The sequence below is a fragment of the Rhinoderma darwinii genome, chromosome 6 (genome assembly GCF_050947455.1).
Source record: "Rhinoderma darwinii isolate aRhiDar2 chromosome 6, aRhiDar2.hap1, whole genome shotgun sequence".
Taxonomy (NCBI): domain Eukaryota; kingdom Metazoa; phylum Chordata; class Amphibia; order Anura; family Rhinodermatidae; genus Rhinoderma; species Rhinoderma darwinii.
In genome coordinates this window covers 142,838,110-142,863,132 of record NC_134692.1, presented here as the reverse complement: position 1 = coordinate 142,863,132, position 25,023 = coordinate 142,838,110, and the positions used below count along the sequence as shown (strand labels likewise).

At 42.6% G+C, this 25,023-nt stretch overlaps 1 protein-coding gene across 7 annotated transcripts in view; it reads left to right on the top strand.

Moving 5' to 3' along the window:
- LOC142656004 (uncharacterized) overlaps positions 1 to 20,802 on the top strand; it is a 130,319-nt gene extending 109,517 nt beyond the window's left edge. For 6 of the 7 annotated variants that reach the window (XM_075830805.1, XM_075830806.1, XM_075830812.1 and 3 more), the window contains 11 exons: positions 228 to 362; positions 463 to 822; positions 2,377 to 2,706; positions 5,963 to 6,262; positions 6,799 to 6,903; positions 7,017 to 7,376; positions 8,660 to 8,971; positions 10,738 to 11,070; positions 15,445 to 15,756; positions 17,315 to 17,650; positions 20,182 to 20,802. In XM_075830805.1, the coding sequence (XP_075686920.1) occupies positions 228 to 362; positions 463 to 822; positions 2,377 to 2,706; positions 5,963 to 6,262; positions 6,799 to 6,903; positions 7,017 to 7,376; positions 8,660 to 8,971; positions 10,738 to 11,070; positions 15,445 to 15,756; positions 17,315 to 17,650; positions 20,182 to 20,237 (2,939 nt within the window). In that variant the 3' untranslated portion in view covers positions 20,238 to 20,802. The remainder of the gene's footprint in view (positions 1 to 227; positions 363 to 462; positions 823 to 2,376; positions 2,707 to 5,962; positions 6,263 to 6,798; positions 6,904 to 7,016; positions 7,377 to 8,659; positions 8,972 to 10,737; positions 11,071 to 15,444; positions 15,757 to 17,314; positions 17,651 to 20,181) is intronic. The other variant, XM_075830807.1, reaches the window with a different exon arrangement.
- Positions 20,803 to 25,023: the final 4,221 nt, after the last annotated feature.

Below are 25,023 nucleotides of genomic sequence, written 5' to 3'. Positions count from 1 at the left end.
TGACTTCAATGGAGTGGGAGCGCCGCTGTGCAGGAGGAATTATGAAAGGACTCATGTCCCTTCGTTCTTAGGATTGGCAGGGGTTCCGGAAGTGGAACCCCCAACTATCATAATGTGATGGCTTATCCTAGTGATATGCCATATTAAATGAATGGAAAACCCATTTGATAGTGACTATGTGGAAGTCTCTTCTCTCTATAGTTCTGTATCCTCTTTTATTCCTACAGACCGCAGCTCGGCTGTGATCATTGCTGCCTGTACCGTCATTATGCTTATACTGATGATTCTCATCGCTGGTGCTCTGTGGTGGAAACTAAAACGGAGGAGTAGAGGTAAAGCACTGACATTACGATTACTTTCTGGTGAGTCCATGTGACAATGTAAAAGATGGAAATCCAGACTGCGGCTTTATGTTATTTCACTGTAAATGTAAAGTTTGATCATTTTATACTGTTCTGACAGGTAAAGTACCATTCATAGTAAGAGACATTGAGGGTCCTCCAAAGCTGATTGATGGAGAGGAAGCCACCCTGTACTACACAGTGGACACCTGCCCCGAGAACCTGTGTGTGACTTGGCTGATAAGGAGCGCTGGACAGGTCCAGGAGATCCAGACGTCTCAGATGAGAGGACATTCAGAAGAAGGAGAGAGTTTACTGGATAAATCCTATGTGATCAAATCACAACGTGAGGGACGTCAGTATTTATCATCACTGAGCTTCATACCCCACAGGGAAAGACATAAAGACGTGACCTTCCTCTGTAGAGGTGTCTCCAGCCAACATAATGATGAGAAGACGTTTCACTGTAAGACTATTTATGGTGAGATATTTCTTTTATATGACATGATGGATAATGTTATCATGTTACTATTCCTGACAATCGTCTCAACAAAAAGCAACTGTTTAGGTGGTCAGCTCTCGGTCTTATTAAATCTAAAATACATTATGAACCTATTACTCAAGAGTACATAGGAGAAAAATAAGATATATATCACTAAAAGAAGATTTATAATGTCCCTTAATTTTCTATATTGTTAATTATATGAAATGTTGCAGAGCTTCCATAGTTATATTTCCACATTCTATATAAACCAGGGCTGGAGAATTCCATAGTAAATGCTGTTCCTGCAGTATACGTCATCCATTATGTATAATTAGGGTTCTCTCAGAGACAGGTGGCCAATGTGATTACAACTTTGCTGCTGCCATCTTTTCTTGGGTGATATTTTTCGATCTACTGATGTATACAGAGATTCTTGTTTTCTACCTATTACAAAAACCCAACAGACTTCTGGATTGTTCTATCTGGCTCCTAAAGTCATTTGTCAATCCGTGATTTAATTATCTGATGATATAGCAGCGCAGAAATGAAGACAGAGAGTGCGTTCTGCCTCCTAGATTTCCGGGATTCAGGGATTATGGCATTAACCCCTTAAATATTATAGATCACTAGGGATTTTGGCATGAACCCCTCTGCCACTTTAGTCCACCAGGGAAGCTGGCATTAAGCTGCACAATATCCTAGACCACCAGAAAGCTGGCATTCAATTCTAAATGTCTTAGATCACTTAGGATGTTCGCACTAACCCCTTCAATATCAGAGACTACCAGGGTTGCTACTATTAACTCCTTAACAACCCTAGACAACCAGAAATACTGCCATAGCTCCTTCACCACGGTGGACCACCAGGGAAGCAAAACATTGTCTTGACATTGTATGCAGCGTTCCAAATCAAAAGCGTAGACTAAAACTGCTGCTTAATAACTGAGCGCACTGCCAACGTACAATGCAACTGCCACGGGTCCCACGCTCCATCAATGCCAGCCAGCCCACTATGCACACAGGCTCATCTGGCATTTGACAGATCCTGCTTCCAAGATCAAAAGAAGGGCTGAGGACGTCTAACGTAATACATGTTAACACCGGGATGTCATGCACATGAACCGCCCTCTGACATCCATATGTGGAAAGCCCCTTTAATACAGCATGCTGAATAGATATGAAACACATTCATAAAAGCAAAGCAATGTTTGGCAGTCAGTCACTGTAAATTAATGCACTACATTAATTACATAATGTGCTTATTTCCTGTTGCTTGTAATGCGGCAACATATTCCGCAGCGCTGTATCCATCACTTACATTAGTCCCTGTTCCAAATGAGGTTCACAATTTAATTTCAAACACACTAAAGTCAATTTCATTAGAAGGCAATTATCTTATCATTAAATTCATGGCGTGTGGGAGGAAACCGGAGAACTCAGAAGAAACCCTCACAAGCATGGGGAGAACATACCAACTCCATTTACATGTTGCCCCTGGTTGGTTTCAAACTTAAGACCCCATATAATGACTATAAACCTTATTGTCCGCAGTGTCGTCACTTGAGCTGACTGGACCATCCGTACATGCAGCCAGGCTGGGATCTGACGCTCTGGTTTCTTGCCCCTTCACAGTGGACAAACCTCCTGTAGATCCCAAACATCTTATAATATTTTGGCACTTTCGAGATAAGGAAATCCTCAGCTATAATAACACTGTGAGGACAACATCTCCTAGATATTCCCTGAGCACAGACGCATTAATAACCGGGAGTGCTAATCTGACTGTTTCTAATATACAAATACCTGATGGTGGGATGTACAAGTGTTCAGTGATCTACAGCTCAGAGAGGAAGGACAAGGAGATCCGGTTGGACATTGGTGGTAAGTCAATCATTTTCCATTACAATAAATGGACAGCAACAACCACCAGAACCACCACATAAATTATTAAATTACATACAATGAGGGTCAGTAAAAAGTTCAGTAAATAGTTCTTACGGCACGATCTTAAAGAGGCTCTGTCACCAGATTATCAAATCCCTATCTCCTATTGAATGTGATCGGCGCTGCAATGTAGATAACAGCAAAGTTTTTTTGTTTTTTTTAAAACGATCATTTTTGCCCAAGTTACGAGCAATTTTATATTTATGCAAATGAGCTTTTCAATGGACAACTGGGCGTGTTTTCTCGTTTTACCAACTGGTCATGTATTGTGTTTTTACCAACTGGGCGTTGTGAATAGAAGTGTATGACACTGACAAATCAGCATCATACACTTCTCATCGTTGCCACCCAGCTTCTTTCACTGCAGACACACAGTGTGACGTCACCCACGGGTCCTTCAACCTTGGCGTCGGACAGAGAAGATACATGGGCTCCAGCCATCCGAGAAGGTAATATGCTCGTCTCTAGGGAATTTGCTATGCTTACCTGACACGGTGATGCTGCTGCAGATTCAACTGTACTCTGACGCCTGGAGCTGATGTGTCTTCTCTCTTCCGACGTCAAGGTTGAAGGACCTGTGGGTGACCTCATCGTTCCCACCCAGCTTCTTTCACTGCAGACACACAGCGTGACGTCACCCACAGGTCCTTCAACCTTGGCGTCGGAGGAGAAAAGACACATCAGCTCCAGGCGTCAGAGTACAGTTGAATCTGCAGCAGCATCACCGTGTCAGGTAAGCATAGCAAACGCCCTAGAGACGAGCATATTAACCTTTTGGACGCCTGGAGCCGATGTATCTTCTTTGTCCGACGACAAGGTTGAAGGACCTGTGGGTGACGTCACGCTGTGTGTCTGCAGTGAAAGAAGCTGGGTGGGAACGCTGATTTGTCAGCGTCATACACTTCTATTCACAACGCCCAGTTGGTAAAAACACAATACACGCCCAGTTGGTAAAACGAGAAAACACGCCCAGTTGTCCATTGAAAAGCTCATTTGCATAAATATAAAATTGCTAATAACTTGGGCAAAAATGATCGTTTTTCAAAAAAACAAAACTTTGCTGTTATCTAGATTGCAGCGCCGATCACCTTCAATAGGAGATAGGGATTTGATAATCTGGTGACAGAGCCTCTTTAACAGGATACAGGCGATGCTCTGCCTTATTAATGATATTCTTGTGCTAATATCACTAGAAAGACCATGAGTTCATAAAAGGTGTTTAAAGCGCACCTGTAATGAAAAATACTTCACATTACTTTTAGATCCATGTGCAGAACCTTTGTGAAGCTGTTTCCTTCAAAACTTTGTGCTGCAAGCTTATCCCTACTCCTAATTCATTAACCGGAAGTTGTTTTCATTGTCTGTCATGTTACAGATACAGTGGAGCTGCAGCCCGGTCACCGGACACTGTTTCTACTGTCCTGCCAGATCACATTACAATTGTCACTCGTTACTCACCTCTCCCCTGTTAGTACACTCCTATGGTCACACCACTTTCATACAGCAGAGATTGCTTGCTTGAATCCGCGGATGAATAGGCTGCTGTAATTACAGGCCTTTATTAGCTAGCAAGTTCTCTCTGCAGATACACAAACCGCTTGTAATTTACGATATTCAAATTATTTTATCGATCTCTCACTCTCTCTAAGCAGGGAGGAAGTAAAGGGCTTCAACCTTCTTCCTTAGGCTATGTCCACATCTTTTTTCTGTTTTTCTGCTCTGTCATAGGAGCAGAACAACAAGAAAAACAGAAGCGTCTGATCCATCGCATGATAGAAACCAACAGCGCCCGATTCAACCCATTGACTTTAATGGGTACTGGATTGCGTCATGGTTTTTGTTATTTTTTCTGGGCAAAATATCGCTGCATGCTGTGCTATTTTGTCAAGCAAAAATCACAATCTGCATTGAAGGCTCCTAACGGAGCTACTGAGGCAGATGTGAACAAAGCCTTATATTGAAATAAATGGTGTGTACAGCCTTCAAGTAAATAAAGGTAATAAATTCCATAAAGCAAATTCTAGATTAGAAACTTGAATTTAAACACTGAGATACATGTCTCATGAGGTTTACTGAATAACTTGAGGTACTCTAAGGTGTATGTTCATCATTGGTAACCATTTACAGTTTATTATTTATTTCTCGTTGCTTATACAGCGCCAACATATTTCAGAGCACTGTACAGAGATTGTCACCATTCACATCAGTCCCTAATGGTGGTCACACTGTATCTCAAATCTACACACACACACACACACACACACACACACACACACAAGCACGAGGAGATCATACAAACTATATGGTGATGTTGCCCATGAATTCAGGACCCCAGTGCTGCAAGGAAACATTGCTAATCAATTCCTAAATGAATAATTAAGGCCCTTTTACACTGAGAACGCACGTTCCCAATATTTGCCCTGTGTAAACAGAGCAGCGATCAGCAGATGAACGAGTAAACGCTTATTCATCTGCTGATCGTATAGTTTTAAATGTAGAAATTATTATCGTTGTCGGCAGCACATTTCAGGGAGACGCGCTGCCGACATGATGATAATGTATGGGGACAAGCGATTGTAGTAACGAGCGCTCGTCCCCATACATAGCACCTTGTGAAAGAAGAAAATGAGCGCCAATCAACGAGCTGTCTCATTGATCAGCACTCGTTTACATGGCCCAGGCCGGGCCGTGTAATACCACCCTTAATCTACATAACAAATTGAGTTATATTGGAATAGTTGTCAACTGGCGATACAAGCAGATAAATTCAACATAAAATGATGTAAATCTGGACTGTGCTGCATAGTGAAATTTCCATAGCTACAATAAAGAATTTTTAAGATTTTGCTGTTGACCTCAGTGGTCTCTCTGGAAAAGTCCTAAATCATTTCCATGAAAAGCAAAGAGAAATCGCTGCTGTATTTGTGCTTTATACAATTTTCATAAATGTTGAGATATTCCGAATTTTCACATTTATGTTGCACTCCCAGCTACTGTTTCTGTATCTCCCATAGACTATAATGGAAAGTCACCACAACTTCTTCAGTACTCTACTCCCCGATATACACGATTGGTCATATAGATTTTTCTTTTCCCAGTTAGGGTACACAAGTACAGATAAAATGACAGTCTACTTGTAGAATTTTACTTAGCTCTTTTCTTGTTGATGATCTTTCATTCTTCTGTTTTTTAGCTCCTCCACAGGTGACAATCACAGGTAAAACAGTTGTGATGAATAAGGAGAGTGTTCTGCGCTGCTCCATCACTAGATTCTACCCTGTGGACATTGATATTAGATGGTTCAGGGATGGAGAGATGCTGAGTAATGTTACTGTGGAGACTCCCCGGAGAAATCCAGACAGAACCTACAATGTAAACAGCACAGTGACCATAACAGTGACTGAGGAGGACAGACAAAAGACCTTCTCATGTAGAATCCGACATGAATTTCTGCAGGCACCTCTCCAGGAAGACTTTCGTCTGGTGTCTGAAGGTAAACGTATTATTATCCCTTTATGCCACTGACCTCACTGGTTATCGTCCGTCTCCTGGCCAAGCTCTGTTATAGTTACATTATCCGGGCTTGTAAAGGTTTATTCACACATACCGATTTTGTAGCATTTTCTACTGTGATTTTTGCTACATCACAGCAAAAATATTCAATAAAATACAACAGTTTCACAGAAGCATTATTTGGCATATTGGCACGTTCTGATACATGGGGGACCAACAGGCAGGACCTCTGCTGACCCTTAGAATGAAGAGGCCAGGTTACTAGTTAACGCTGTGACCCCTTCACAGTTGACTTCAATGGAGTGGGAGCGCCGCTGTGCAGGAGGAATTATGAAAGGACTCATGTCCCTTCGTTCTTAGGATTGGCAGGGGTTCCGGAAGTGGAACCCCCAACTATCATAATGTGATGGCTTATCCTAGTGATATGCCATATTAAATGAAAGGAAAACCCATTTGATAGTGACTATGTATAAGTCTCTTCTCTCTATAGTTCTGTATCCTCTTTTATTCCTACAGACCGCAGCTCGGCTGTGATCATTGCTGCCTGTACCGTCATTATGCTCATACTGATAATTCTCATCGCTGGTGCTCTGTGGTGGAAACTAAAACGGAGGAGTAGAGGTAAAATACTGAGTGTTACGATTACTTTCTGGTGAGTCCATGTGACAATGTAAAAGATGGAAATCCAGACTGCGGCTTTATGTTATTTCACTGTAAATGTACTGTACTGACAGGTAAAGTACCATTCATAGTAAGAGACATTGAGGGTCCTCCAAAGCTGATTGATGGAGAGGAAGCCACCCTGTACTGCACAGTGGACACCTGCCCCGAGAACCTGTGTGTGACTTGGCTGATAAGAAGCGCTGGACAGGTCCAGGAGATCCAGACGTCTCAGATGAGAGGACATTCAGAAGAAGGAGAGAGTTTACTGGATAAATCCTATGTGATCAAATCACAACGTGAGGGACATCAGAATTTATCATCACTGAGATTCATACCCCACATGGAAAGACATAAAGACGTGACCTTCCTCTGTAGAGGTGTCTCCAGCCAACATAATGATGAGAAGACGTTTCACTGTAAGACTATTTATGGTGAGATATTTATTTTATATGACATGATGGATAATGTTATCATGTTACTATTCCTGACAATCGTCTCAACAAAAAGCAACTGTTTAGGTGGTCAGCTCTCGGTCTTATTAAATCTAAAATACATTATGAACCTATTACTCAAGAGTACATAGGAGAAAAATAAGATATATATCACTAAAAGAAGATTTATAATGTCCCTTAATTTTCTATATTGTTAATTATATGAAATGTTGCAGAGCTTCCATAGTTATATTTCCACATTCTATATAAACCAGGGCTGGAGAATTCCATAGTAAATGCTGTTCCTGCAGTATACGTCATCCATTATGTATAATTAGGGTTCTCTCAGAGACAGGTGGCCAATGTGATTACAACTTTGCTGCTGCCATCTTTTCTTGGGTGATATTTTCGATCTACTGATGTATACAGAGATTCTTGTTTTCTACCTATTACAAAAACCCAACAGACTTCTGGATTGTTCTATCTGGCTCCTAAAGTCATTTGTCAATCCGTGATTTAATTATCTGATGATATAGCAGCGCAGAAATGAAGACAGAGAGTGCGTTCTGCCTCCTAGATTTCCGTATACAGCCTCAGTCGTAACACGCCATTCATTCATAATAGGTGATATACAGAGAGAGGCTCCCAAACAGAATATGGGAAACTCTGCAATACTTTCTATTATTACTTTAAATACTCTGAAGTTTTCATGATGAATAAAGTGAAACAAAACTATTTGCCTAAATTGTGCTGAGGACCAAACAATACAGAAGGTTAAGGCATTACGCAGAAATGTAGTAGTTTCAAAGTTGGTAGGAAGTCGGACGTGTTCACCTTACAAAACAACAGGAAGATAAGAGCAGATACTGACTCTGGGCAGAAACCTAAGGCCTCACAAAGAGGATCACAAGAGATTAAATATGGCAGCTATGGAATTCTATCGGCCTGTAATGTATCGCTGTCTGTTTTTATATAATATGCTCCAATGCATCCTATTATTCTCCCCTACAAAAACTGCTTCTAGAGCAGAATAGGGTGCATCACGCTGACACCAGAGGGCGGCACACAGTATCTGGGGGTTCATACTGTAGACCCATAGTGCAGTCTGTGCTCCGCCATACAACTGTTGTGCATGCACCCTAAAAATACACCCAGAGAAACCCTAATTATACATAATGGATGAAGTATACTGCAAGAATAGCATTTACTATGGCTTATCCCCTGTTAAGCTTCAGTAACAGATGCAACAGAAGCTGTAGCTCATTCTATGCTTTATTTCTCAGGAAAGCCCAAGATGTCACATCCAGTAATGAGAAGTCTATTGATCTCTGGAGAGATGAAGTATTTGCTCAATCTGGAGAAATTTTATCCTGAAAGCATCAAGATTGAATGGACATGTGGAGTGGGAGGAGGAGAAGAAGTCCTATCATCCACTGAATCACCATCACATAATCCTGACAGATCCTACAACGTCTCCAGTGAGGTCAGAATTCCTGAGGATGGTCACAAGGATCCAGGATTCAGAGTACGAGTGACCTGGGAACATGAATCTATGGACAACCCAGAATCCAGGGAACTGTCTATCAGAGATTCAGGTGAGATCCTCGCTGACTTACGTGTCGGTAAAATGGGAGACACTTTAAAATAAAATATTAGAAATCTCAGGGTAGGACTTGATAGAACTAGTAGAAGATACAGATGGTACCAGCACCAGGCCCGTTCTGGCCTAAAGGGGTTTTACTGAAATACTCAATGAGAGAAAAGTATCTGGAAGTGTCAGGGTTCAGAGGGCTCAGAATTTTGCCATTCCCAGACAAGGCTATGACAATAATCTCCCGGAGCAGAAAAGTTCATTATTAATACAATGACTGAGATCCTGAAGGCCTCTCAGTAAAATGAAAGAGAATTGTTTCTTCCCCTAGAAATTTCTTTAATTCCATCCATACAACTAGGAGCCAGCGTGTTTAATATATCCACAAGTGACAGCGCAGCAAATGCAAATGCAATCGCGGGCCTCCGATGGGGTGCCATGGCAGCCGGGGGCCTGATAAAAGCCCCCAGGTCTGCCCTGGGCATGTGCCAGAGGCACGTCCTAATAGATTGCACACTAACAGGCAATAATGATCTGGTATAATAAGTATACCAAAGCATTATAGCAGCGATCTAAAGATTGCATAGTAAAGTCCCCTAGTGGGACTAAAAAAATAAGTACTAAATGTGAAATAAAAATTATTAGTAAAAATGACAGTAAAAAAATAAATACATTTTTTTCCCATTAAAAAGTGGTTTTATTTAGTAAAAGTGTATAAAACAAATAAAAGTACACATATACGGTATTGCCGCGACCGTACTGATCCAACAATAAAGTTAATATGTAATTTAAACCGCAAGGTGAACGCCGTAAAAAAAAAAACCGCAAAAAACCCTGGCGAAATTGCTATTTTTTTTCCATTGCCCCCCAAAAAAATCATAATAAAAGTTAATCAATAAGTCCCATGTACTCCCAAAAGGTATCAATCAAAACTAAGTCTTGGCCTGCAAAAAAAAAAGCCCTCATATCAATACATTAATGGAAAAATAAAAAAATTACGGCTCTTGGAAAGCATGGTGGTTCAGTGGTTAGCGCTGGGGTCCTGGGTTCAAACCCAAACAAGGAACACATCTGCATTTGTTTGTTCTCCCTGTGTTTGCATGGGTTTCCTCTGGGTGCTGTGGATTTCCTTCCACACTCCAAAAAACATACAGATAGAAAATGTAGATTGTAAATCCCACTAGGGACAGTTAGTGAGGTAACTTATTTACAGCGCTGCAGAATATGTTGGCGCTATATTAATAGCATAAATAAATAAATGAACAAGGTGATAGTTTAGTGTCCAACTGTTATGAGCAGAGATATGGAGCAGAGGGAAGAGGTGCAGAGTCAGTGGAGTAGTAATACCAACAACAATACCTCCTGAACACGTGCTAAATGAACAGGATTCCCTGAAGATTTTTGTATAAAACATAAAAACTACTTACAAATTTAATAATGACAGGCAGCAGAATATTGGGACAAAGTTAATAGTTTACACTAAAGTTTCTAGCAAATCTGGAAAACTCCATAATGCTGCCAAAAAGTAAAAATAAGAACCAGTTTCAAGAAACCACCTTTATGTGAGAGGGATCAAGGGTGGTCCTGGTGTCGGGACCTCAACATTTGGCTGCTGGGTGAACAGGACACTAAATGTCAATGGATAAGTGTTTTTCTCTATAGTGAGAGATGCCACATGCTCTATAGTGGAGGAGGTCACATTGGAACACCGACTTATAGACATATGGAAGATATTCTTACTGCAAGTAATATCATGTTCCTGTTCTGTAGATCACAGATGGAGACCAGTTATAGAAGAGATTCTGATTCCTCGTCTACTTCGCGGCACTCCGGCCACCCTGCAGTGTCAGATCTCGGGGTATTTCCCGGATACAGTCGCTGTGAAATGGATGAGACGTGCGGGATATAAGTCATATGAAGAGGCTGCTGGTAACCAGAGAATAACATCCAGGAGAGCGGCCGATAACACCTACAGCTGTACAGCCCGTCTGACCATCACCCCAACACTACAGACACATCAGGGGGCAGAATATATATGTCTGGTGGAGCACCCCACCCTGGAGAATCCCATAGAGAAAAGCACAGGAATGCTACAAGTCATTGGTGAGTGTTTCTATAATCTGTTGAGGTATAAAGCTGCCGCCATCTGTCTGTCTGTCTGTCCCTTCATGTTCTATATTGTTAATTATATAAAATATTGCAGAGCTTCCATAGTTATATTTCCACATTCTATATAAACCAGGGCTAAAGAATTCCATAGTAAATGCTGTTCCTGCAGTATACGTCATCCATTATGTATAATTAGGGTTCTTTCGGAGACAGGTGGCCAATGTGTCCACAACTTTGCTGCTGTAATCTATTTTTTTGGGATATTTTTCGTCTACTGTTCTATAGAAATTCTTGTTTTCTAATTTTTACAAAAACCCAACAGACTTCTGGATTGTTCTATCTGGCTTCTAAAGTAATTTGTCAATCCTTGATTTAATCATCTGTCGATATAGCAGCACAGATCTGTAGAAATGACGACAGAGTGTGTGTTCTGCCTCCTAGATTTCTGTATACAGCCTCAGTAGTAACAACCCAAGTATGTAAATGCAAAAAAACAAAGGTCTGAACATGTAGGACCCCTAAATAGTTGTAATGGGGAGTTGGTCACAGGGGATCAAGAGAGGCAGAGTTATTAAATGGGTTCTTTAGCTCTGTATATACAACAGAAGAAAGAGCAGCTGATGTAGCCAGTGCTGAGGAGCTGATGTAGCCAGTGCTGAGGAGCTGATGTAGCCAGTGCTGAGGAGCTGATGTAGCCAGTGCTGAGGAGCTGATGTAGCCAGTGCTGAGGAGCTGATGTAGCCAGTGCTGAGGAGCTGATGTAGCCAGTGCTGAGGAGCTGATGTAGCCAGTGCTGAGGAGCTGATGTATCTGGTGCCAGTGCTGTTAATATAGCAGTTGATATACTGAATTGGCTGAATGCAGATATGGTCCAAGCTAAGTTAAATTAAATAAATGTACACAAGGGACCAGATGGGTTACACCCTAGAGTTCTTAAGGAGCTTAGTTCAGTTATTTCTGTCCCCCTGTTAATAATATTTAGAGATTCTCTAGTGACTGGTATAGTGCCAAGGAACTGGCACAGGGCAAATGTGGTGCCTGTTTTCAAAGAGGGTTCTAGGTCTTCCCCGGGTAATTATAGACCAGTAAGCTTTAACATCCATCATGGGGAAAATGTTTCAGGGGCTATTGGGGGACTATATACAGGATTATGTGACAATAAATAGTATTATAAGTGACAGCCAGCACGGTTTTACTAAGGACAGAAGTTGTCAAACCAACCTGATTTGGTTTTATGAAGAGGTGAGCAGAAGCCTAGACAGAGGGGCCGCTGTGGATATAGTGTTTTTGGACTTTGCAAGGGCATTTGACACTGTCCCTCATTGATGTCTAATGGGTAAATTAAGGACTATAGGTGTAGAATGTAGAGTTTGTATTTGGATTGAGAATTGGCTCAAGGACCGAATCCAGAGAGTTGTGGTCAATGATTCCTACTCTGAATGGTCCCTGGTTATAAGTGGTGTACCCCAGGGTTCAGTGCTGGGACCACTATTATTCAACTTATTTATTAATGATATAGAGGATGGGATTAATAGCACTATTTCTATTTTTGCAGATGACACCGAGCTATGTAATATAGTTCAGTCTATGGAATATGTTCGTAAACTACAAGCTGATTTGAACAAACTGAGTGTTTGGGCGTCCACTTGGCAAATGAAGTTTAATGTATATAAATGTAAAGTTATGCATCTGGGTACCAACAATCTGCATGCATCATATATCCTAGGGGGAGCTACACTGGGGGAGTCACTTGTTGAGAAGGATCTGGGTGTACTTGTAGATCATAAACTAAATAAGAGCACAATGTCAATCAGCTGCTTCAAAGGCCAGCAAGATATTGTCGTGTATTAAAAGAGGCATGGACTCGCGGGACAGGGATGTAATATTACCACTTTACAAAGCATTAGTGAGGCCTCATCTGTAATATGCAGTTCAGTTCTGGGCTCCAGTTCATAGAAAGGATGCCCTGGAGTTGGAAATAATAAAAAGAAGAGCAACAAAGCTAATAAGGGGCATGGAGAATCTAAGTTATGAGGAAAGATTACAATAATTAAACCAATTTAGCTTTGAAAAAAGACGACTAAGAGGGGACATGATTAACTTATATAAATATATTAATGGCACATACACTACCGTTCAAAAGTTTAGGGTCACTTAGAAATGTCCTTATTTTTTAAAGAAAAGAACAGTTTTGTTCAATGAAGATAACATTAAATTAATCAGAAATACACTCTATACATTGTTAATGTGCTAAATGACTATTCTAGCTGCAAATGTCTGGTTTTTAATGCAATATCTACATAGGTGTATAGAGGCCCATTTCCAGCAACTATCACTCCAGTGTTCTAATGGTACATTGTGTTTGCTAACTGTGTTAGAAGGCTAATGGATGATTAGAAAACACTTGAAAACCCTTGTGCAATTATGTTAGCACCGCTGTAAACCGTTTTGCTGTTTAGAGGAGCTATAAAACTGGCCTTCCTTTGAGCTAGTTGAGAATCTGGAGCATTACATTTGTGGGTTCGATTAAACTCTCAAAATGGCTAGAAAAAGAGAGCTTTCATGTGAAACTCGACAGTCTATTCTTGTTCTTAGAAATGAAGGCTATTCCATGCGAGAAATTGCCAAGAAACTGAAGATTTCCTACAACGGTGTGTACTACTCCCTTCAGAGGACAGCACAAACAGGCTCTAACCAGAGTAGAAAGAGAAGTGGGAGGCCCGGCTGCACAACTGAGCAACAAGACAAGTACATTAGAGTCTCTAGTTTGAGAAATAGACGCCTCACAGGTCCTCAACTGGCAGCTTCATTAAATAGTACCCGCAAATGGCCAGTGTCAACGTCTACAGTGAAGAGGCGACTCCGGGATGCTGGCCTTCTGGGTAGAGTGGCAAAGAAAAAGCCATGTCTGAGACTGGCTAATAAAAGGAAAAGATAAATATGGGCAAAAGCACGCAGACATTGGGCAGAGGAAGATTGGAAAAAAGTGTTATGGTCAGACGAATCGAAGTTTGAGGTGTTTGGATCACACAGAAGAACATTTGTGAGACGCAGAACAACTGAAAAGATGCTGGTAGAGTGCCTGACGCCATTTGTCAAGCATGGTGGAGGTAATGTGATGGTCTGGGGTTGCTTTGGTGCTGGTAAAGTGGGAGATTTGTACAGGGTAAAAGGGATTTTGAATAAGGAAGGCTATCACTCCATTTTGCAACGCCATGCCATACCCTGTGGACAGCGCTTGATTGGAGCCAATTTCATCCTACAACAGGACAATGACCCAAAGCACACCTCCAAATTATGCAAGAACTATTTAGGGAAGAAGCCGGCAGCTGGTATTCTATCTGTAATGGAGTGGCCAGCGCAGTCACCAGATCTCAACCCCATAGAGCTGTTGTGGGAGCAGCTTGACCGTATGGTACGCAAGAAGTGCCCATCAAGCCAATCCAACTTGTGGGAGGGGCTTCTGGAAGCATGGGGTGAAATTTCTCCCGATTACCTCAGCAAATTAACAGCTAGAATGCCAAAGGTCTTCAATGCTGTAATTGCTGCAAATGGAGCATTCCAAGACCAAAGCAAAGTTTGAAGGAGAAAATTATTATTTCAAATAAAAATCATTATTTCTAACCTTGTCAATGTCTTGACTATATTTTCTAGTCATTTTGCAACTCATTTGATAAATATAAGTGTGAGTTTTCATGGAAAACACAAAATTGTCTGGGTGACCCCAAACTTTTGAACGGTAGTGTACAAAAAAAAAATGGTGAAATCCTGTTCCATGTAAAACCCCCTCAAAAAGCAAGGGGGCACTCCCTCTGTCTGAAGACAAAAAGGTTCAACCTGCAGAGGCGACAAGTCTTCTTTACTGTGAGAACTGTAAATCTATGGAATAGCCGAGCGCAAGAGCCGTCACAGCAGGCACAGTGGATGGCTTTAAAAAAGGCTTAGATAATTTCCTAGAACAAAAAAATATAAGCTCCTATGTGTAGAAATATTACTTGATCGACATGTGTCTTTTTTCAACCGTACTAACTATGTAACTGTGTAACTATGTAACCCATTCACTCATAATGTGATATACAGAGAAGCACCCAAACAGAATATGGGAAACCCTGCAATACTTTCTATTATTACTTTAAATACTCAGTATCTGGGGGTTCATACTGTAGTCCCATAGTGCAGTCCAAGCTTCGCCATACACGTCTGTGCAATTGTTGTGCATGCACCCTAAATATACACCCTGAGAACCCCTAATTATACATAATGGATGAAGTATACTGCAAGAATAGCATTTACTATGACTTATCCCCTGTTAAGATTCAGTAACAGATGCAATAGAAGCTGTAGCTCATTCTATGGTTTATTTCTCAGGAAAGCCCAAGATGTCACATCCAGTAATGAGAAGTCTATTGATCTCTGGAGATATGAAGTATGTGATCAATCTGGAGAAATTTTCTCCTAAAAGCATCAAGATTGTATGGACATGTGGAGTGGGAAGAGAAGAAGAAGTCCTATCATCCAATGAATCACCGTCACATAATCCTGACAGATCCTACAATGTCTCCAGTGAGGTCAGAATTCCTAGGGATCGTCACAAGGATCCAGGATTCAGAGTACGAGTGACCTGGGAACATGAATCTATGGACAACCCAGAATCCACGGAACTGTCTATCAGAGATTCAGGTGAGATCCTCGCTGACTTACGTGTCGGTAAAATGGGAGACACTTTAAAATAAAAAATTAGAAATCTCAGGGTAGGACTTGATAGAACTAGTAGAAGATACAGATGGTACCAGCACCAGGCCGGTTCTAGCCTAAAGGGGTTTTACTGTAATACTCAATGAGGGAAAAGTATCTGGAAGTGTCAAGGTTCAGAGGGCTCAGAATTTTGCCATTCCCAGACAAGGCTATGAAAATAATCTCCCGGAGCAGAAAAGTTCATTATTAATACAATGACTGGGATCCTGAAGGCCTCTCAGTAAAATGAAAGAGAATTGTTTCTTCCCCTAGAAATGTCTTTAATTCCATCCATACAACTAGGAGCCAGCGTGTTTAATTTATCCACAAGTGACAGCGCAGCCTAGAACATGATTTTGTAGATCAGTTCATCTAGATTCCGATGCTGACAATATTTCTTTACAAGGATTGGAGTCCCCTGAGTATTTGGAGCTCTGCATCAGAAAAACAGCCCCAACAGCTTGGTAACATGCGTGCAGTAATATGGGGGATGTCTGGTCCTTATTCCACATTACAAATCTCCTTATTTATATGTCTATACAACTTCGCTGAGGTCAGGCGTACACGACAGGTTAATCAACAAAATATCCTCCACCAATACTTCAAGAGGCTCCGTCACCACATTATAAGTGGCCTATCTGCTACATAATCTGATAGGCGCTGTAATGTAGATTACAGCAGTGTTTTTTATTTAGAAAAATGCCCAACTGGGCGTGTTTTAACTTTTGACCAAGTGGGCGTTATAAAGAGAAGTGTATGACGCTGACCAAGCAGCGTCATACACTTTTCTCCATTCATGTCTATTTGTACTCACAGCACAGCATGATCTCGTGAGATTATGCTGTTCTGTCACATACACCCACATTAACTTTACTGAAGCGTCTTGAGAGTGAATAGACATCACCTCCAGCCAGGAAGCGATGTCTATTCACACTCCTGACACTTTGGTAAAGTTTGTGTGGGACTTAATAGCTGCACAGCATGATCTCGCGAGATCACGCTGTGCTGAGTACAAATGGACTTGAATGGAGAGAAGTGTATGACACTGATTGGTCACTGATTGGTCAGCGTCATACACTTCTCTTTACAACGCCTACTTGGTCAAAAGTTAAAACACACCCAGTTGGGCATTAAGAAAGTAATTTTTTTTGGTTCCTTTTAAGTGTGTACCTGTAATCTAAACAACCTTCTGTCGTGCCATACACAGACGAGAGCGATGAAGAAGCTATAGACAATAGATGGTCGTCTTCAGCTCATCACATGGAGACGAGCAGTGCTAAGGAAAGCTGGTGGGAGATAAATGGGCTCTAGCTATCAGTGGGGGTCTCTAGATAAGTGTACCCTGCTTTCGGGATCTCAACATTTGGCTGCTGGGTCAACAGGATACAAAACGTCAATGGATAAGTGTGTTTCATTATAGTGGAGGAGGTCAAACTGGAAGACCGACTTCGAGACATATGGAAGATATACTCAATGCATGTAATATCATGTTCTTTTCCTGTAGATTACAGATGGAGACCAGTTATAGAAGAGATTCAGATTCCCCATCTACTTCACGGCGCCCCGGCCACACTGCAGTGTAAGATCTCGGGGTATTTCCCGGATGCAGTTGCTGTGAAATGGAGACGTGCAGGATATAAGTTATATGAAGAGACTGACGCTGCTGGTAACCAGAGAATAACATCCAGGAGAGCGGCCGATAACACCTACAGTTATACAGCCCGTCTGACCATCACCCCCAGACTACAGACACATCAGGGGGCAGAATATATATGTCTGGTGGAGCACCCCTCCCTGGAGAATCCCATAGAGAAAAGCACAGGAACGCTACAAGTCATTGGTGAGTGTCTAAACCTTAAGAAAATCCCGGTATAGGTGCAGAATAACGTCCTCCAGTCTGACAGGGGCCACGGTTATAGTAATTATGCAGAATCATTTATCTGTGTGGAGAATAGGAAAAAATAATGTACAGGAAATAGACATGGCTAGTATGCCCCCATAGATAGAGGGCGCTATGCCATCAATTCCAGTCATAACATCTTTCCATATCTGTAACTTGTACGTAGACTGTTCAGGGGCTTCTGGCAACGCTGGATGTACATGACGACATGAGGTGTGATGTGGTAACAGAGTAATATTACATCTGTCCGTAGTCTCAGTATTGTATAACATCAAATCCAAATGAGAAAAAAAAAAGTCAATACAGACCTCCCATAGCGACGCCTCACTCCTCCCCCGGCCACCCATATCGACGCTTCACTCCTCCCCCAGCGAGGCCTCACTCCTCCCCGTCTGGTCTCAGAGCTGCCCGCCCCATAGGATGTCACATGGGAAAAACCGTCATCCAAGGAGTCTGGCAGCTCAGAGACCATCCCTGGGAGGACTGACATGTTGCTATGGGAGGCCATGGGGAGGTAAGTATTGATTTTTGGTCGCCGCAGCGGCAAATCCGGCCGAAAGTCTGCACCAAATCAAACACGATTTTCATCTGGAATTCCCCGCAGTGTCTGGGTCGCATTTGCTGCAGAGGTTTCCGTGTGCAGGGGTCTTATGCTGGTGCACATGAGCCATGAAGTTCAGTAGGAGTGGGCTGCTATTACACTGCGCACTTGTTGGTAGGGACAGTACTAATACACATAGTGGCAGCAGCCGGCTGGACATCACTGACATCTTTGGAGGCATTTTTGTAACAGAATTGATCATACTGATTACTCATATACTGCACCGTTGCCCCAATACTATATATAAGCACATATAGCATCAGGGCAGCAGTGTTTACACAGCCAATGATGGTCTCCACTATAGTTCTATAAGGGGAGCCACCCAGCTTTACATCTACATTTAGAGAGAGAATATGAATGTACAGAATGTACGTGTCAAGTGTGACCTCCATCACGTCTCTGCAGAGGTTGTTACCCAGCTTTCCCAGACTGCTGAATTCCAAATTTGCCTAGGTATGTACTGTAGCAGTTTGGGGAATGTAGAGAGAGACCCTCTCAGCACAGTATTCTGGTTAAACAGGACTTAGAAGCTTTATTTCTCTTTCAAGCAGGAAAGTCCAATAAACACAACGGTAGCTTGTGGCATCAGCATACACAAAGTTTAGAACAGAAAGAAACTTTTCAAGTATAAAGCACACAGTCCAGCCCTTTGCAGGGGTTAGCTCTCACCCCTCTGTAAATATCAGGTCTGTTCAGCAGCAGACCAGTATTCACACTCTCCCAGCAGTGCTTTCTCTTAGTTAATCACCCTGCACCTGTGTGGAGGGAAACACTATGTTAACCTCTTAATAGGCGTCTAGGAATATATTTCCCTTGGCAGATTAACCCCCTCAACCTGTTACACTTTGCTCCAGGCTGCAGAACTGGACACTTAGGCTGGATTCACACGAGGTCATTACGTCCGTAATTGACGGACATATTTCGGCCACAAGTCCTGGATCGAAAACAGTGCAGGGAGCCGGGCTCCTAGCATCATAATTATGTACGACGCTAGGAGTCCCTGCCTCTCTGCAGGACAACTGTCCCGTACTGTAATCATGTTTTCAGATGGCAGACAGACCATTAAAGGAGTTTTCCCATCAGAGACATTTAATTCACAGGATATGTCATAAATGTCAGATAGATGTGGGTCCCACCTCTGGCACCCTAAACCCCGTTCTACCGCTCTCTATAGTGACTGAAGCGTGTGATTTCCGACCATGAATTACAGAATCAGCGTAGCTCACTCAGCTACGCTGTTTCTGTAAGTCCCGCAGAACTGAATTGTAGTTACGGAAACAGTGTAGCTCAGTGATTCATGGTCGAAAACATCGCAACACAGAGCAGTAGAACGGGGTTAGGGGGCCCTGTTCTAGAGATAGGTGCGGGTCCACATCTATCTGACATTTATGACATATCCTATGGATATGTCATAAATGCCTCTGATGGGAAACCCCCTTTAATGGCACAACAAATAAAACAGGTATACACAAGACGTACACAAGAGCCTCTACAATATTTTTTATTAATAGCCTATGCTGCATTGTATAGGTTAACAAAAATTACTGGAGTGCTGTTTTAATATACATCTACAGCTGCCCAACTATTGACTGGGATTTCTTTGGGGTTTGTAACAATAGGTAAACTAATATTGTATAGTGATATTTAATATATCAATTTTGCAACTTTTTATATATGTTTAGTTTCAATTCATTACGGTTTTAAGATCTTCACTTGTTGTCAGTGAATTGAAACCTTCTACTTTCATAGGCTGTAAGCTCTTGCGAGCAGGGTCCTCAATCCTCCTGTCTGAAATGTAAATCAGCTTCACGCTTTTCATTGACTATAATATCAGTAATGACTTTTTATTTTTGTCATATTTTTCTTGCAGCTGAAGAGAAATCAAGTGAAAAACAATCTGACTGCTCAGAAAATACTGGAGAATGAAGGAACATAACTTTAATAAATCAAACACACAACTTTAAAATCCTGCCAGGCTGCAAGCAAGAAAATATGGATGATAAGGACTCCTCTCAGGGACGCTTTATCCATAGGCCAAACTGTGCATCTCCACCAGGGCCCTTGCAGGGCAAGTGTTTCCAGTCTTGGGCATCGTACACATAGTTATAAGTCCTGCCAACATAATCACTCGTCTATAGGCAGTGTTCCTTTTAAGGTGTGTGGCTGCGCACCTTCCACAGTCGGCACGCTCACTAACTTTTAAAGCCCGCGCACTATCATGGGAGGTGGGCGGATGAAGTCGTGTCGCTAGCACTGGAGGGGGACCCGGTACTAGCGACAGCCACATTCACTTGTATTTGCGTCCTCAGGACTCAGATACAAATGAATGGCTGCAGGCCACATTAGGCCTGCAGCCTATAAGGCACTGGGAAATCTCCCTGCGCGGGCCGGCGTGATGTAACTGAATCACGCCGGTGTGCGCATGCGTCCCACCCACAAGACAATGCAGCACTCCATCCATCGCGGGAATGGGGCAAGATAAGTATAATATTATTTTATTTGGGGGGGGGGCTATGGGGCACTATATACACAGGGGGAATTGCTGTGTAGCACTAAATACACGGGGGGGGGAGCTGTGTGGCAGTTTATACAAGGGGCTGTGTGGCAGTATTTATGGGGGTCTGTGTGGCAGTATATAGAAGGGTCTGTGTGGCAGTATATAGAGGGGTCTGTCTGGCAGTATATACAAGAGGGGGGCTGTGTGGCAGTATATACAAGCGGGATGTGTGGCAGTATATACAAGAGGGGGGTTGTGTGGTAGTATATACAAGGGGGGGCTGTGTGGCAGTATATACAAGAGGGGCTGTGTGGCAGTATATACAAGGGGGCCTGTGTTTCAGTATATACAAGGGGGGCTGTGTGGCACTTTACAAGAGGGGGGCTGTGTGGCAGTATATTCAAGGGGGGCTGTGTGGCACTATATACAAGACGGGGGCTGTGTGGCACCTTATACAAGATGGGGCCTGTGTGGCAGTATATACAAGGGGAGCTGTGTGACAGTATATACAAGTGGGGCTGTGTGGCAGTATATACAAAGGGGGGTCTGTGTGGCAGTATATACAGTATCAACATGGGGTAGTATCTACATGGGGCTGTGTGGCGCTATCTACAGGGGGCTGTGTGGCGCTACCTATAGGGGCAGTGGTCTAATGAGGGATTCTTTCATGGATGCCTATAATTGCGGTTTATAAATATCTATTTTACTGCTGGACTTGTAATATTATAATATTTAAAAAAGTAATTAAAACTAATTTAACATAAGTTTTCTTATTCTCTTATGTAGTATGATACATTAGCGTTTACTGGGGAATGCTACTTTTGGTCATCAGATCGCCCACCGTTGATGGAGACTTGCCCTGCTCCCTAACTGCCCCGCTCAGGAGCTGCCAAGACTTAGAATGAACATTGCTTATAGGTACTCTGTGGGATCAGTGGCAGGCACTCTGGGGAAGACTGTGGCAGGCACTCTGGGTATGTCTGAGGCCCTTTTTAGGGCATCTATGCCCGGCACACATTGTTAAGGAAATAATATGGCTAAAAAATGGGCAATGAGAAATAATTGTGTCGTAAGCTGCTAACACCACACTATCTTAGGTTTTGCTGCATAAAACACTTGACCGGCGACTTTAATTTAAAAAAAAATTCTGTGGTGGGTTATTACTTTCTCTATATCGCAGGGGGGTTGCTGACTAAATAGTTAACATTCTGATATTTTATAAAGCTAGTTTATATACAATGCAGGAAGCTATTACAGGTCACTCAATATAACTGTGATTATGAATATGAAGTTGGCCAGTGGCAACTCAAATAACGATCAGCTAATTGTGATCTTTATTTATAGGGTACGTTCACACACAGCGAAAACTCTGCAGATTTTCAGCCATGGATTTAATTGCAGAAAATCCACAGCGTATTACCAATCTCATCCACATGCTGCAGAAAAAAATCAGCCAATAAAAACGTTTATAAATTCACCTGCGGTTCTGTTGCGGGTTTTCCAGCATTAAATTCAATAGGGATGCAAGACCTGCAACAAATAACAAGTGTTGTGATTTTTTCATCAGAAAAGCTGTGATTCTGCAGCAAAAATCACAAAAAAACAACAACCCTTATACTTACCCCGTTCTCCTTTTTCATATTGACGCTTCCTCTGTTCTCCATCCAGTCCGGCCTCCTAGGATGACAATTCATCCCATGTTGATATCCATAGAAACAGATGAAAAGGCTTCGTAATAGTTAAGATAATTTAATGAGTATTTGTACATAAAAACAACGCGTTTTGAGGCTGAACTAGTCTCTCAGGTAAAGTACAAAGGACCTGAGGAAGAGGCCAGTTCGGCCTCAAAACGCGTTGTTTTTATGTACAAATACTCATTAAATGATCTTGACTATTACGAAGTATTTTCATCAGTTTCTATGGATATCAGAATTTCTCAAAGTTGGTTACGCCTGGAGGATCATCCGGATTTTCTGCTTCTCTCTTCTCCATGCTGATTCTGGACAAATTCCTGATCCAGACCTGAGCCTAGGCTGCAAATATCCAAGACAGACAACTCATCGAGTTAATATACTCTGCATCTCTTGCACTTTAGTATTGGAGAGTAATAAGCAAGTAAAATGATGGGTAACCAAAAGAAATATAGAAACAATGACATAAAGGGAGAGGTCCTAGTCTGCAGAGCTTGCAATCTAAACAACAGCTTATTTTCCAGTTTTCTACTAACAAACATGGCTTTAATAATACTGTTACAATGTAAGGCCTCATGCACACGACCATAGTGGTGTGCACGGGCCGTGATTTGCGGAAAATCGCGGGCCGTGCACAGCAGAACGGAGCGGAAGTGAGCGCTGGCGTCTCCTAGGAAGGAGAGGTGAGTAAACCCGACGGCCCGCAGCCATGGACGCTACATATACAATGTCTGAACCACGCTCAGTACATATATACAGCACCAGCCCCCTGTGGATAGCGCAAGTCATAATGCCCCCTGTAGATAGCGCCAGTCACAATGCCCCCTGTAGATAGCTCCAGTCACAATGCCCCCTGTAGATAGCTCCAGTCACAATGCACCCTGTAGATAGCGCCAGTCACAATGCCACTGGTAGATAGTACCAGTCACAATGCCACTGGTAGATAGTACCAGTCACAATGCCCCCTGTAGGTAGCTCCCAAATGTTGCCCACAGGAGAAAAAAAAAAACACACACCTGTCCCCGTTCCGTCCTCAGCGATGCAGGACTGGTCAGAGAACAGGCGGCGTCATCCAGCGCAACGGCGCATTACTAAAGCGTCGAATGGCGAGGAAGGCAACTGATAGTTCCCTGGTTCGCCAGCACTAGAGTAAGCAATTGTATCCACGTCCTAAGGCCTAATTCACACGAGCGTGTTCGGTCCCTGATATACATGCTTGAAAAAGACTCCAGCGGGGTCGAAACGTAGCATTTGTCATTTCTATATTTTGGATGTGTTAATAAACACTACTACTTTTTGCCATACGGATGCTGTCCTAAAGATTTTGCATCAGTTAAGGAATGTCCTGACGAGATTTCTGGATATGGAATTTGCATCGCATTTGCTTTTGGGTGGGGAGTTCCTGATGCAGTGAGTGCTGTGGAAATTTCTTTATACAACATATACGGACCGCATGTCGGCCACATTTCCCGGACCGAACACGGTGCAGGGAACCGGGCTCCCAGCATCATAGTTACATATGACGATAGGTGTCCCTGCCTCCCGGCGGAAGTACTGTTCCGTGCTGAAAACATGATTACAGTACGGGACAGTTTTCCCGCAGCGAGGCAGGGACTCATGGCATCGTACATAAGTATGATGCTAGTAGCGTTCCTCCCTGCACTGTGTTTGGTCCAGGAAATACTGGCGACATACGGTCCGTATATCACGGACAGAACATGCTCATGTGTGGGAGGCATAAGAATGCGGATACAATTGTGTGAGAGGTCTTGCTTCACCCCTGTTCTCTGAACCTTCTGTAATTTTAACAACTGGTTCAGGAGAACCGGGGCCAACTGGGCCCCTTTTCAGCCTCAGGCCCCAGGCACTTGCCCAGATTGCCCTCATTATAATCCGCCCCTGACTTAGATGCTGCAGTCGCTATTGGCCTCGGCATCTGAAGGGTTAAATGGCCATGATAGGAGTCATAGCCGTTCTCAGCCATTGCAACAGAGTGTCAGCTGTAATATTGTCATATTATATAGTGTCAGCTGTAATAATCAGCTGACACCTGCTGTGGGTGGGTTTCCCACAGCTGTATTTTGCATCAGTATTAATAAGTTAAAAGCAGGAGTGGGATATACATAGAGAAAAGTTATAATGTGACACACTCCTAGTTATGGACTTGCGCCTAGTTTTGCTTTACAAATATTAAACTTATCAAAACACAGCGATGTGAAAGTGGGCGCTGGGTAGATTTAAAAGTGACAGTTCCATACATCTGGATGGGGTTAGGTTCTGTTTACACTGCCGTCAGAGCCTCAGTCACAGCCCTGTCACATCTGATATGCATGCAGGACTATTCCACGTGTCAAAACTATGGATACCATGACGGGACCCAGACAACATATTTGCCACATGTGAACACATTCTTATACGAGCCACCCACTATAGAACACAGGTAAGAAGTGAACACCCCCCACAACATGGAATATAAGTGAGCAAACAGAAACCCATCAGACATACTTCCACTATACGCTTAGCT